We start from the raw sequence: 13,282 nt of genomic DNA on the forward strand, positions 1-13,282 counted from the left end.
TCCAACTGCCTAACTGAGGGCTGGCCAAATTAAAGCACGTCGATAAAGGCATTGTCCAAATGCTTCTTAAACATGGACAGCCTTAGGGCATCGACCATCTCTCTAGGAAGCCCGCTTGGGGAAAAAAAATGCTTTCCAGTGTAAACTTCAGGAAGAGCTTTGAACCATTCCCACGCATCCTGTCGCTGGGTACCAAGAAGAGTTACACTCCCTCCCTCTTCACTTCTCCTCCTCGGGAAATTGCAGAGATCAGCGAGGTCACCCCTCAGCCTCCTTTTCTCCAAACCAGACAAGAGCAGAGCTCCAAGCCGCCCTTCGGAAATAGTTTTCGTTGTTTATATTTGTTCGGATGTGTTTGGTTTGGGCTCCGCCTCGGGAGGGAGGGCAGTCGGAGAGAGGGTAGGCGGGCCGAGGGTGGGAGGGAGGGACGGCGAGCGGGCAGTGGGTGCTGGTGGCATTGGCTGCATCCGCGCAGTGCCTCGGAAGGCAGGACGGAGTCGGGCGCCGCGGCTGCAGGTGGGAAGAGGGAACCGGGAATGGGGAGCTGGGGACGGACGGGCAGGCAGGCAGGCAGTCGGTGCCTTGCGAGGAGCGCGGTGTGTCTGGTTGGGGCGGCGGGACGTTTCGGTGTCTCCCTCCGGCTGAAGCGCTGCCCACAGCGGTGCCGGCAGGCTGAGCCCTCCCGTGCGTCCCGGGGACAACGCCGGGCTGTTTCCATAGCCGGTGCCTTGCCCTGCCCGGCACCGGTGGCGGGGGGAGCAGCCTCTGCTGCGGAGCCGGAGCACGGGGGCTTCGCTGCTGCCCAGCCGGCTCCTTCTTCCTTTCGCAGCCAGCTGCGGGGTACTATAGATCAATACCTTCGTCTTATGTATGTGGTAGGCGTTCCGGTTGTGTTGTTTTAAAAAAAACAGAAAACAACAACCCCCCAAACCTCTAAGTTAGGCCTTTTTTAGCACATTTCCATTGTTGCTGAGCTCTGCTTTTCGGTAAGCTTATAAGCATTCCAAGTCAAGACGGAAAACAGTTCAGAATATTAACTGTGAAGTCTGCAAAACAGATGGAGAACCGCGGATAACGTGGTGGTGACTGTAACGATATCTCTATTACTTCCAGGTACTTAACAGCACCAAAAAATGAAAGCTTTCCCATCATGTCTCTCCATGCAGTAGCACTCGCCAGCTACAGCAGAACAGAAATCTTCAAGCACCCCTGCTCTGAAAAGGTGAGACAAGGGAGGTCTGAATGGTGTCTCAGGGTGCTTGTTGGTTGGGGGGACTTGTTTCAAAAAACAGCTTTTAGTTGTCAATGGTTGTAGTAAATATTTTTTAAATGCTGGAAGTTTCATTACAGACTTAACTTGGGAGAATCTGTTAATTGCTGATATTGAAAACAATTTTTTAAATTTAATAAATATAATTAAAAATAATTCATACTTTATTCAGTAATATTGACAATATGTTGTGTATAAAGCCTACTTTCTCTAAAGAAGGGAAAAAACACCATCAGGTACTGAAAAGAGTATTTCTTTAAGCACTGGTTTAATCAAATGCTAAATATTTTAAATCCAGCATACTACTTTTGCCCTGAAACATTATTCTTCAGTTAAAAGGGAAATTCTATGTGGGTTTTAATTTCTTCTGCTTTCTATGGGTCTGAAATGTATGTGGATGATATCTGCACTCTGAGTCACCTCCCTTTTCCATCTAGGGAGTGTAGAGGTCAACCACACAGGGTGGCAGAGAACATTACACCTTTAACTTCCTGTTCACTGGGTGCAGAGGAGGGTGAGAGGAATCCTGGGGATGCTTTTGTCTGGAGACCTCTCACTGATGTGGGGAGAAGGCATGAGGTGCTCCTTGGTGAAGTGCCTTTTAGTAATGCGCATGTCAGAGCAGGGCATCCCTTTGATTTCCCTGGTTTCTGTGATGTGCTCTTCAAGTCCCTGACATACTTGAGGTAGTGGATGGGGAGGAGGCAAATGTGTGTCCCTCACAAGGAATTTGTGAGCTTATGGAGGAAACGTTTTGCTTTGCTGTGTGTGTCTTACTCCTTTGTTGGAATTAGCCCCCGAGTATCTGCACTAAACTGCTTCCCTGATTCAGTTTACAGTGGTTTGACAATACGGTAAATCCAGCTTTGGTGGTAGAAATACTGAATTGGAAGCATCACGACTGCAGAAAGTGAAGTGCTGATCTGGTACAAACCTGCTCAGGCGGTCCAAATGCATTCAAAATTTTGGTCAGCTTATACTGACCAAATAAAACCAGGCTATGTGCCAGGCTGAGCATTATCCATCTGTGATGCATCTTTCTTTATGCTGGGTCAGCCACCTTGCTGATGTGAACCACATCAGCATGTGTGGAATGTGTAGAACACACATAGTGTATTTTATCAAATTAGATGACATGACCACGCTTCCTCCCAGTTGTTAGAGCTGGAAGATCAAGCAGCACGTGGATGAGGTGCTTGTAGAGTTGGGGACTCATAGATTTAGCTTATATCTTGTATACCTCTAAATAAGCCTGTGCTTCCAGATACAGAGTGGTGGTTCCTTGAATTGTTTTCTACTTCATTGCTGTTGTTTTGGTAGATACACAGACATCACAGATTCAGACCTTTTGTCTTGTGTATTCCTTATGCACGTGTTTAATCCTCCTACTGTGGAGAGTTTCTTTTGGTCACCTGCTTTCTGTAGTGAAATGAGAGATGCAGAGCTGAGATGCCAGTGCATGCTTCTGAGGAGATTGTCAGACAGCCAGAAATATAGGCAGTGATTAGGTGGCTGTTGGCAGGCATCAGAACAGTGTTCTTCCTGCTGGGATGAGCGTGAGACTGAGATTATCATTAGCAGAGTGCTGCTGTCTTATAACCAAATTGTCTGCCTCTGTGTTCTTGTTCTAGTTAAACCACGAAAGCCTAAAGGTGGCTTTCACTGAGTCAGCGTGTTCTTCAAATCCCTCAGCGAGGATCAGCTGCCTTGCTCCAACACCTCAAATCTCCGTTCTCTCAGGTATGCCAGCCGGTTAGTTCTAAAATGCCTCCCTGTGAGAAGTTTTCCTGGTGCTTGTAGTGGTAACAAAAGCTATTGGTACTAAACAACTGTAGTCTGGTTGAAGAGGGTTGCTTGTTTATTGACTTTGAGGGTTGTACATTGTCCAAATATATTATGCAATTTGAAAGTATGAGTGCTTTTTGTCTTTTAAGTGGCCATCTGGCCATTTTACTTATGTTGACATCTTGTATGCTCATAAGTAAAATACTTAAACTGTTCAGATGATCCTTGGAAGGTTAACTTCTTCTTCATTCAGGAAATAGTTTCTCAGATTTTAACAGATTATCATAATTACTCACATGACAGTTACAAAACTGATTTGAGATTTTTTTTTTTTTATATTGGAACTAACTTATTTCTGATAGTACCTTAAAATGGGATGTTTGGTTTTGGGTGTTTTATTTCTTGTTTGTTTGGTTTAGTTATTTGTTTGTTTTATTTCTGTGAGGTTGGGTGGGTTTTTTAAGCTTTGCAGAGCAGAAGAACAAATTAAATTTTTAAAACTTGTTCTTTTTTCTCTTACAATCCACTGAGAACTGGGACTTAGCAGATTTAGTCAGCATGGTTATATGATTAGACTAGAGATGCACCATGATGCTAGAGTAGTGGAGATGACAAAGGAGGAAAGGGGATGGAAAGGCTGCTGGAGTGGCTTTGCAATAGGAGAGCAGAGCAGAAGAATTGAAGACAGTTGTGGGACTGAGCACACCCTCAGCATGTTTGCAAATGATACCAAGCTGTGCGGTGTGGTCAACAGGCTGGAGGGAAGGAACGCCATCCTGAGGGACCTTGACAGACTTGAGGGGTGGGCCTGGGCTGACCTAATGAAGGTTGAAGATCCTGCATCTGGGATGGGGCAATGCCAAGCACAAATACAGGCTGGGCGGAGAATGGATTGAGAACAGCCCTGAGGAAAAATACTTGGGATGCTGGTTGATGAGAAGCTCAGTATGACCCAGTAGTGTGCACTTGCAGCCCAGAAACCCAAGTGTATCCTGAGCTACATCAAAAGCAGCATGGCCAGCAGGGCAAGGGAGGTGGTTCTGCTCCTCTGCTCTTGTGAGACCCTGCCTGGAGTACTGCATCCAGCTCTTGGGGCCATCAATATAAGAAGAACTTGGACCTGTTGGAGCAAGTCCAGAGTAGGCCGTGAAGATGATCAGAGGACATGAGCGCCTCTCCTGTGAAGACAGGCTGGAAAGGTTGGGGTTGCTCAACCTGGAGAAAAGAAGGCTCCAGAGAAACCTTCTAGCAGACTTCCAGTACCTAAAGGGGGCCAACAAAAATGTTGGAGAGGGACAAAAGCATGTAGTGATAGAAGGGGGGATAGTTGTAAACTGGTAGGGTAGATTTAGATTAGATATTAAAAAGAAATTTTTTACTGTGGGAGTGGTGAGGCACTGGATTAGGTTGCCCAGAGAAGTTGTGCCTCATCCTTGGAAGTGTTCAGGGCCAGCTTGGATGGGGCTTTGAGCAACCTGGTCTAGTGGAAGGTGTCCCTGCCCATGGCAGGGGGATTGCAACTAGGTGATCTTTCAATTCCCTTTCAACCCATACAATTCAATGATTTTTTTTTTTTTTTTACTCTAACACTAAATGTTTTGTTTTGCATGGAAAAGATGATGTTTGCAGCCCAAGTTAAGGTATTTGTGCGCAATTGAAATGGTAATAATTACCAAAATAGTTTTCTTTTCCTGAAAAGATTGAAATATGTTTTCTTGAAAGTCAGCTAGGTTTAATTTTCCCATTCCTGCCTTTATACTGCCATGGCTGGCTACATTGGCAAGGTGTTTCTATGCAGTTGCAGCCAGTAAAATGCACAGTTTTGCTGCTATTTCTTCAAGAGATTTGTCCTGATAAGTGGCAGGTGACTGATCCCAATTACTGCCATGCTCTTCAGTTGTTTTTGATCTGGCTTTACTAGGATGGCTTTGCTAACAGCTCTCACAGTCTAGCTTATAGTTCTCCATTTTTTCAGCTTTTTCTTGATGAGGGCTGGTCTTTATATAGACTTGCTCTTCCAAAGTATTTGAGGGGTTTTGTTTTGGTTTTGATTCCTTCATTTGTAAACTCCCTTATGTTGTTTGAGCGCATGCTGGCTTCCAGGTGAGTGACTCATGAGGTTTACTGTTTTCCGTGGAGATATGTTCAGGAGAGCAACCTTTGGGCAAAGTCTGCAGTCTACAAGACATGCTGCTTTTTTTCACACCAGCAGTGTTTAACATTCCTTGTGGTCTTAGCTAGGAGTTCTTTGTCCTGGAAATTATTCTTCTTGACTGTATCTATTCTTAGAATTTTACAACCACTTATCTTACCCAAAGGGACAGTTAGTTGTTAACTTCATTGTGTTGATTATGGTCAATGGTTCCTTCTTGGACATAGACCTCTTGTCTAATCTCTCAATTACTTGGATTATGGCAGTTCCTTTGAGGTGTTTTTATTCAAGGTATAGGACTTCAGTTTATTCTTCAATACCTACTGGTTGCAGTGTGCACTTCTGTGCCCTGCTAATGTTGCCATATTTGCCACTAAAAGCAGTTTTTCAATTTTCTGTTGAACTACAGTTTTGCAGTAGATCACACAGGGTCTTGGCAGGCAGTGCTTTTGATTCCTTCAGAGGCATTATAATGAACTTGTGACAAAGTGAAGTTTTTTATGGGTTCATGGAAATTTTGCCACCCTTGTAAATAATGGACTGAAAGTTACTTTAGCCATTTCCACATGAGAAAGAGTGTCTGACTGAACTGAAACAAGCACTTGACTTTTTATTACCCTGTGACTAAGGGTATTTTTTTTCTTATTGCTCTATTGATCCTCCATATGTGTTGCTATAATGTAATCTTCTCTTTTACTGGCAATAGGAGCAGTACCTGTATCAGTAAGTGTACCTCATCCTTTTTGTAGAACAATGATGTTATTGAGCACGCTGATAATGAGTCACCATTAAAGTCTTAGCTAATTGTGTTTGGCTAGCAGCAGGATACTTAACTGTTGCTTTATTGCCTAGCCTTATCAATGACAGAATTGCTTCCTGGGTACAGAAAGCAAGAGCTTTCTTGCAGGAAGAGGCAGCACGGAGTGGTGTGAATTAATCTCTTTCCTGTCTTCTTACCTGTGTCAGAAATAAATTTATTCACGTACATTTTATTCATATTGTATATTAACCTTTTCTTAGGACTGTTTCCTAACCTTTTGATTTCTTTCTTTTTCTGAACAGATGAATCTTCAAGGCCAGCAGTGATTGGACATGCTGGAAGTTTTGGATCATATCCCAACAGTGCTGAAGCTATCAAAGACATTCTCATGTCTGTTTTAAATGCATCTGGTTTGAAGCCCTCTTTGGTGCTGGAGCAGAACACCATGCAGGGAGCAGAGCATCCAGACAGTGATGTGGAGCAGTGGGAAGAAAGCAGTGCTGGGGATAGCCACGATGACAGCGACAGCGATTCTGCACATCACAACACTGCCTGTACACAAACAGACATTCGGTTTACAAGGCACCGGGCATGCTGGAACAACACAGACTCTGATTCCTCGAAACCTTTGCTGGATACTTTCTTTTGTCCCCGTTTCTCTGATGGAGATCCTGCTGCGTCCTCCTTGAATAGTTTCACTCTTTCGGACATGCCCCCTCTGAAGCAGGACTGCTTTACCCAGGTGACATTAACAGGAGGCACTGTCACATCGGCTGCTGTGCATTCTGGAAAAGAATGTTATACTCTCCCTGAAAGAGACTTGACTTTGATGAGGTTTCTTTCCAATTCAACTGTTGGTAAGCCAGCAGATCTTGTGCAATACCCTGATGCCTTGGAGCCTGTGCCCGTCAGCAACAGTGACAGCAGTTCTCCCAGGGGCCTTCCCCAGTCAGAGCCAGTCAATCCAACAGGTAACTTTGCAGGTGCATTTTTGTTGTAAGATTTTTGCACTAGGAAAGACTCAACTGTAATTGAAGCAGGCCTTGCTTATGGTGATTGCAAATTAGACAAATGCTGTCATTCAAAATAGGAGGAAGGGCAGAAGGAGAAAGCTTAAAATACAAGGAGAACCAGAAGGTTGGACTTGGTAAAACAGGAGACTCTCATGCTTACGGTAGGCATCTCTCGTGGTGCAGAAATGCTTCTGTAGTATGCAACTGTTGGAAAAATGTAAAAATTGCTGAGCTGTGAGCAATGTAGAACATGCACTGGATGGGCTTTCTAGCAACTTTGTCTTGTCTTCACTGTTACCCTTCTCCCAGTAGCAGAGAGCATGAATCTGGGCACTGGGTAGAGTGATTCACTGATGTGCACAGGCTCCCTGATTCGTCTTGTGTTTGACATTAGCTGGAGGAAAGGGAGTCCTTGGATTCAGGGGTTTTGGAGACAGGGCATTAACATCCATTCTCATTACAACTAAATTGGCTTGTGCCAGAGTGGGACTGCTTTTCCTTTTCCCTTTTCCAAGTGCACCTGAGGTCTTAGAGACACAAACCCCCAGCCAGTACAGAAGAGGATCTTTTTACACATCACCAGTTTCCAACTGTAGGGATATCCTGTGTGTTGTCTCTGAAGAGACACTGGCTAAGGGCTGCTAGCAGAGGGTGGCCCCTGGGCAGGGTGCCTTCTGTCCCTGCAGTGTCAGGGGGCTCAGGAAAGCACAGGCCCATAAAGAGCTGTTTAGAGGGAATTTTCAGCACGTGCCCCAGAGATGGATGGGGGAGCAGCTGGCTTGGCCATGGGTGAGGCACTGAATCAGGTTCCCTGGGGAAATTGTAGGTATCCCATCCCTGGCAGTGTTCAAGGCCAGGTTGGAGGGAGTCCTGAGCAACCTGATCTAGTGAGTGGCATCCCAGCCCATGGCAGGAGGTTGGAACTACATAATCTTTAAGGTCCCTTCCAACCCAAATCATTCTATGATGATAGACATTGAGCCTCAGAAAGTTGTTGCAATTGAGGCCTGATTTTCCTCCTGGAATAAAAGCAAACAGCAGGGAGTTTTCGTCTTGCCTTTCTATTAGAAATAAAAATGACAGAGGCTAGCATTTGGTTTTTTGTTTCTGTTTTGGTTTTTTTCTTCCCCCTTTGGTAGTAGTAGTCCTAGAGTGACACTCCATTGAGAACCACTTCCAGGTTCTGATCCTTCCTAGCTATTCACCCAGAGCTCCTCCAAGGTCTCAAGTTGGCAGCCAGATCTCAAACAGGCACATGCCATTGCTGGACTCGGAGCTCTTAATAATTACAGCTTTGTCATCCAGGATAGGCTGTCGTCAACAGTTAGGATGGTGACGATTATGGTTGTTTCCTGCTTCTGGGTGCTTTGCTGGCTCCGTGCCTTTGAGAAGTGCCAGTCAGGGAGAAGGAAACCGCACCCAGCAGTTTGGGCTGGCTGGGGCCAGTCACGCGGGTTTGGGTAGCTGGATATGGAAAACACAGTCCAGGCTCTCGGGGTCAATGGGAACTGCGAGGCACGTGTGTAAGAACAAATAAATTTTGCGTGACTCGGTCTTCTGGCACGAGTCGGACGTGCCACGAGCTTGTGCTGGGTTAGTAGCACTGCTGGCTCTCCAGAAAGCAAAGGGAGGAATGTGGCAGCGAAGTGACTGAAGGAGTAGTATTCTTGAATTTACTAAAAATAGGAGTAAAGGATCCTGTCAGACACTGCATGGTGCGGTGGGCTCTCTCTGCTTTAGGCTCTGGCCTGTTCTGTACGCAGTGAAAATTTCTGCATTTCGTCATTCCTTGTTGCTTTTAGCCATTTAACTTGCTACTGGGTAGCCTGGGGAGGGAGATCTCCTGCATTGTCCAGGAGCATGAGGATGTGAAAAGCAAAATAGCAAAATGAAAAAGAAGAAATAAAATACCTAATTTGAAGGCAGGAATTATGCAATAGCATTTCCTGACTTGCTATCCTTTCAATTGCTATCTCAGAGGTGGTTTCTCACAGGAGAATTGATGACAGATGTATAAGATGTAAGAAAATTACATAATATAACTTAAATCAGAATAATTTTTTTTTTCAGTGGGGTTTAATGTTTTTGTTTAGTGGGATTTTTCTGCTGTATCCGGGAGATTCCTGTAAGGCCTTGTTCATATGTTCAAGGGCCATTCTCTAGTGTCCTCGTTCAACCTTCTGAAAGGCTCTGTCATTGTTCATGAAGAGTTTGTGACTGAGTTTGCTGTTTTCTGGGGGCTTTGTTGTGGCTGATGTGTCACTGACAGTTCACAGGGCTTGCTCTTGCTTTTGACCTCCATGTGCATCAAGGTCACTTCCTTCTTTGACTCTTTAGGGCTCTTTCCCCAGCCCCAGCAGGCTCCAGGCAATAGTGTTCAGGAGCACAACAGCAACCTGATAATTTTTCTGCATCAGACCCAGCTTCCTTCCTGTGCTTCTTCTCACTTAACATTCTTTTTTCTTTAAGATGGGATGCAAGAGTGAGCAAATGAGAAAGTTCCCATTAGATTTCAAAATTACATTTAGGATGAATTGTATCTTATATTTGAAAGGGAAAGGAATAATTTTGTCATGTCCTTATTTCTGCTTATTATTTTTAGTTCAGAGACTAGTGTTTGTTATCTTAACAGATGAGAATGTAGGCTTTTATCAACCTGTAGAGCTTTCGGCATTGCTTATCCAGTAAGATGAATCATCAAGTGGGTATGAAAATAGCCTAATTAGGCCATTAAATCTGTTTTGAAAAGTCATATTGAGAGCCTTTTCATTTTTCCTTCATGGTATACACAATGGAGGTATTAATAATTCTGTACAAAAACACTGCGTTGCTACGCTCAAGCACAGTATTGACTTTCCAGTCTGATGTCATCGATGCTCAGGGCAGCATAACATATTTTCTGTAAATAAGGCAATATAAATAATCTAAACTAGGCCTGAGAGTCAGCACCCCTTAGCTGTAGAAAGAGTTTTTATAAATTATGATCATATCTTGTGGGACTTCTTTAGCCTTTCTATGAATTTAAAACAAATTTAAGAATGACTTTTTTTTTTAAATAAAAAGCCTTTGATTAAGCCATGCTATTCCCAAAGGCTTTAAATACTGTGTGTGGTGGCCATTTACTTACAGGATATTTTATCCTGAAATCACAAGAATGAAAGAGAAATTGCTTGAGTTTAAGGTGAAAAAAGAGGTAGTAAACACCTGTCAGTGTCAGTTATTTTCTTTCGTATCTCATTAGTATGTACGTTCGCAGACATTCTATATATTCTTTATCATCTTTCCATTAAATTTCTTGTAACAGTGGCTCTGAGTGCTTTGAAAACAATATATAGAATCATAGAATACAGTAAGCTGGAGTCATGAGGATCATCAAGTTTAACTCTTGGCCCTGCTCAGGACACTCCAAGAACCTCATCATGTGCCTGAGAGCATTGTCCAAATGTTTCTGAGGGCATGATATCACACTTTCAGTTCTCTGGGAAAGAATATTACAGCTATACGTATACTTACATATAAAAAGCAGTCCATGGTTCATCTGTACAAAACCTGATGTGTGCTCTGCTGCACAGTGAAAAGTTCTTACCGGGGGAAAAGGAGATTAATTCTGTTTCACATGCTCAACCATACTCATCAATGATTGCCAGGAGAAGAAAACTGCTGTACTGAAAGGCAGGGAGTACTGTGGCTAATGCCACAGTTGTGCTTATTACCATGCAGTATGAGTTGCATTTGGAAACAGGAGAGAGATTTCCTTGGGGTATGGAAACATAACGGCAAAGTGTTTTCTAAACTTGCTGTAGTCACACAATGCCAGCAGTGATACAGGGAATCTTCTAAGGCTGATGCGTCTCTCTGCATGCCCAGATAGCAGTGAGATTTCTTTTTCTTCCAGGAATTATGAATGAGAAAAGCACAGTGTCACCTGGCTCTGTTGCCAACTGCAGAGCATCACTGTAAACCCAGCCTCAGGTTCTATCTGTGGTTATCCCCAGCAGCTCAGGCCGTAGCTGGAAGAGGACTGATGTGGGAGTGCAGAGCTGTCACTGCATGACATTTAAACGATGTTTCTCTGATAGTTGATGCTCGTTCTTAAGGTTGTCGAAGTAGTTTAAATGCCAGTGTGTATCTCACATTTCTATCCTCCTTAACTTCCACCACAACTTCCAGCCCCAGCAGTGTTCTGTTTGGGAAAGAAAGTTTGCTTTGCTTTCTGGAAGTCACTCTGCACGCATCCTGGGAGCTGCAGAAAAAGAAATAACTAATAAAAGTTCTTGTTATACCCACAGGTTCTACTTCTCCTTTGAACATAAGTGCTATACCCTTGAATCGTTCGTTGCAGGATATCTGCATGCTTCCAGAGGATGTGGAGAAGGTGAGGACATCAAATACTATCATCATAATGTGTTTTCCATTTTATAGGTGGCAAACCCAAATGACAAGAGGTGTTTCTCAATAAAAGAACTTCCTGATAGATGTACTAATCTTTACAAATACTGTACTTTCCCTCTTCTTGCCCTCTGTGGGTGAACCTACAAACCTAACATGCCTATTTCATAATTTATTTTCTACTCTTAATCCCATTTATTAAACATTTTAATTATTTTAAAATAATGGAATTATTTAGGAACACTGTACATTTCTACTTTTCATTCCATTATTTTCACACACATTTCTTGAGAAAAACAGGATTACTTTAGTATCTTTAAAGTTGTATTGCAATATGTAACATAGAATTTGTTGCAGCTATGTGCATACGGGTGGGATTTACCTCGTGCTTTTACTGTCAGAAAATGGGAGAAGCTGGGGGTTTTTTTTGTGTGTATGCTTATGCTGAGCATGTGAGATTGCTGTCAAACAGTTACAGTCTAAATAACAAGCACAATAACTCAAAAAAACTGCAGTAATTTAAGGAGTTTCTCCTGGTTTTCTAATAAGGGGCCCAAACAGTCTTAGGTGTGTTGTCAGATAGGCAGTCCACTCAAGCCTATAAACAGAGCTAAAGACGAGGGGATAGTCTTGTCACACAGCACTCTGTGTGCTAAAGGTAATCTTTCCTAACAGTGGGAAAAGAGGGGTTAATGAATTGTGACAAGTAGGAGTTAATACAAAAGAGCTTTAAAAATGTGCCTAGAAAATTTTTTGTTGGACTATGGATGTGCAAGTGGTCCCATGTCCTGGGCCCAAGAGGTAATTATCTTTGTACACAGCACTGGTTTCACTGGAGTAGCAAGTTCTGCATTTTGTTTGTAGCTATCAGCATCCTTAAGGTTCATTTCAAACAAAAACCCCTGACCCAATAAATCATATACCAAAACGCAACAAACTTGTGAATTAGCTTTTCATATTGCTTTTTATGAAAGGAGAAATGTGCTGTCTATCATGTGGGAACAAGAACAAACTCATTTTCTTTCAGTCACCAGGAGACCAGTGAGTAGATACCTGAATTAGAAACCACAGTCTGACAAGTACTGAGTGAGTCAAGATCGTATCAGCTACTACTGCTGTGCAGAGAAGTTGGGCTGATGTCATTACAGGTTAAAAGATAGTAAGAGCTCAGTCCAGATGAGCTGCAAATACTGCCTTTATAAAAAAACAAAACAAAAAACCTCCAAACAAGCAAAATACCCCAAAACACAAAATACTTTGAGGTTGTTAAATAATCTCTTTGAACTTTAGGACTGAAAACTAAGGTATGTGTGGTGTTGGCAAGTCTGAGGTCTGAGAGTTGTAGTCAAGTTGTAATCATGTGCCAGGAAGGAAATGGGCCAGATAATCTTAGAGGAACTTTCCGTTGATGTTAGTGGGGGAGAACATAAATGAGAAGGCTGGTGTGTCACAGCTGAGTTGGGACTGCTTCTTAGGGTGAGGGAGATATCAGTAGGCAAAGGTGAAAGTTGATAGTCATGCTGAGTATAGGAGTCCTTGTATTCTGTCCCATCTTATTGCAAAGTAGCTCTCTCTTACACTCCTAATTGCTTTTATCAGCAGGACATGCTGACTGGGCTGTGCTCTGCCCCTAACTTGAGACTTTTTGAATCTTCAAAGTAGGAGATATCTCCCAAAAGGAAAAAAAGCTGTTTAACTCTTTCTTTTCTAATGTAGCAAACTCCTGGACTGCTGAAGTTCATTGAAAGTTGTCTCTGGAGAAACTGTGCACCAAGCAAGTGGTGTTAATCAGTGTTAGGGAAAAGATAAAAGTATTTTCAAACACCTACAGGGACTTGGTGGGTGCTCTCTAATGTTGAAATTAATCTCGTCTAAATGTATTCATCTGTGAGCAATGAGAAAACTGTTGTCCG

At 43.1% G+C, this 13,282-nt stretch overlaps 1 protein-coding gene across 1 annotated transcript in view; it reads left to right on the top strand.

Annotated features, from left to right (window-relative positions):
• Positions 1 to 483: 483 nt before the first annotated feature.
• The window catches only part of LOC114064166 (protein RUBCNL-like), a gene marked incomplete at its 3' end in the record, with an annotated part of 21,125 nt that continues 8,326 nt past the window's right edge, over positions 484 to 13,282 (top strand). The window contains exons 1-5 of the mRNA XM_027896961.1: positions 484 to 516; positions 1,114 to 1,222; positions 2,902 to 3,010; positions 6,270 to 6,938; positions 11,270 to 11,355. Of these exons, the coding sequence (XP_027752762.1) occupies positions 1,151 to 1,222; positions 2,902 to 3,010; positions 6,270 to 6,938; positions 11,270 to 11,355 (936 nt within the window). The remainder of the gene's footprint in view (positions 517 to 1,113; positions 1,223 to 2,901; positions 3,011 to 6,269; positions 6,939 to 11,269; positions 11,356 to 13,282) is intronic.

The sequence above is a fragment of the Empidonax traillii genome, unplaced genomic scaffold (genome assembly GCF_003031625.1).
Source record: "Empidonax traillii isolate 1590-97213 ecotype Southwest subspecies unplaced genomic scaffold, ASM303162v1 scaffold521:size443152, whole genome shotgun sequence".
Classification (NCBI taxonomy): Eukaryota; Metazoa; Chordata; class Aves; order Passeriformes; family Tyrannidae; genus Empidonax; species Empidonax traillii.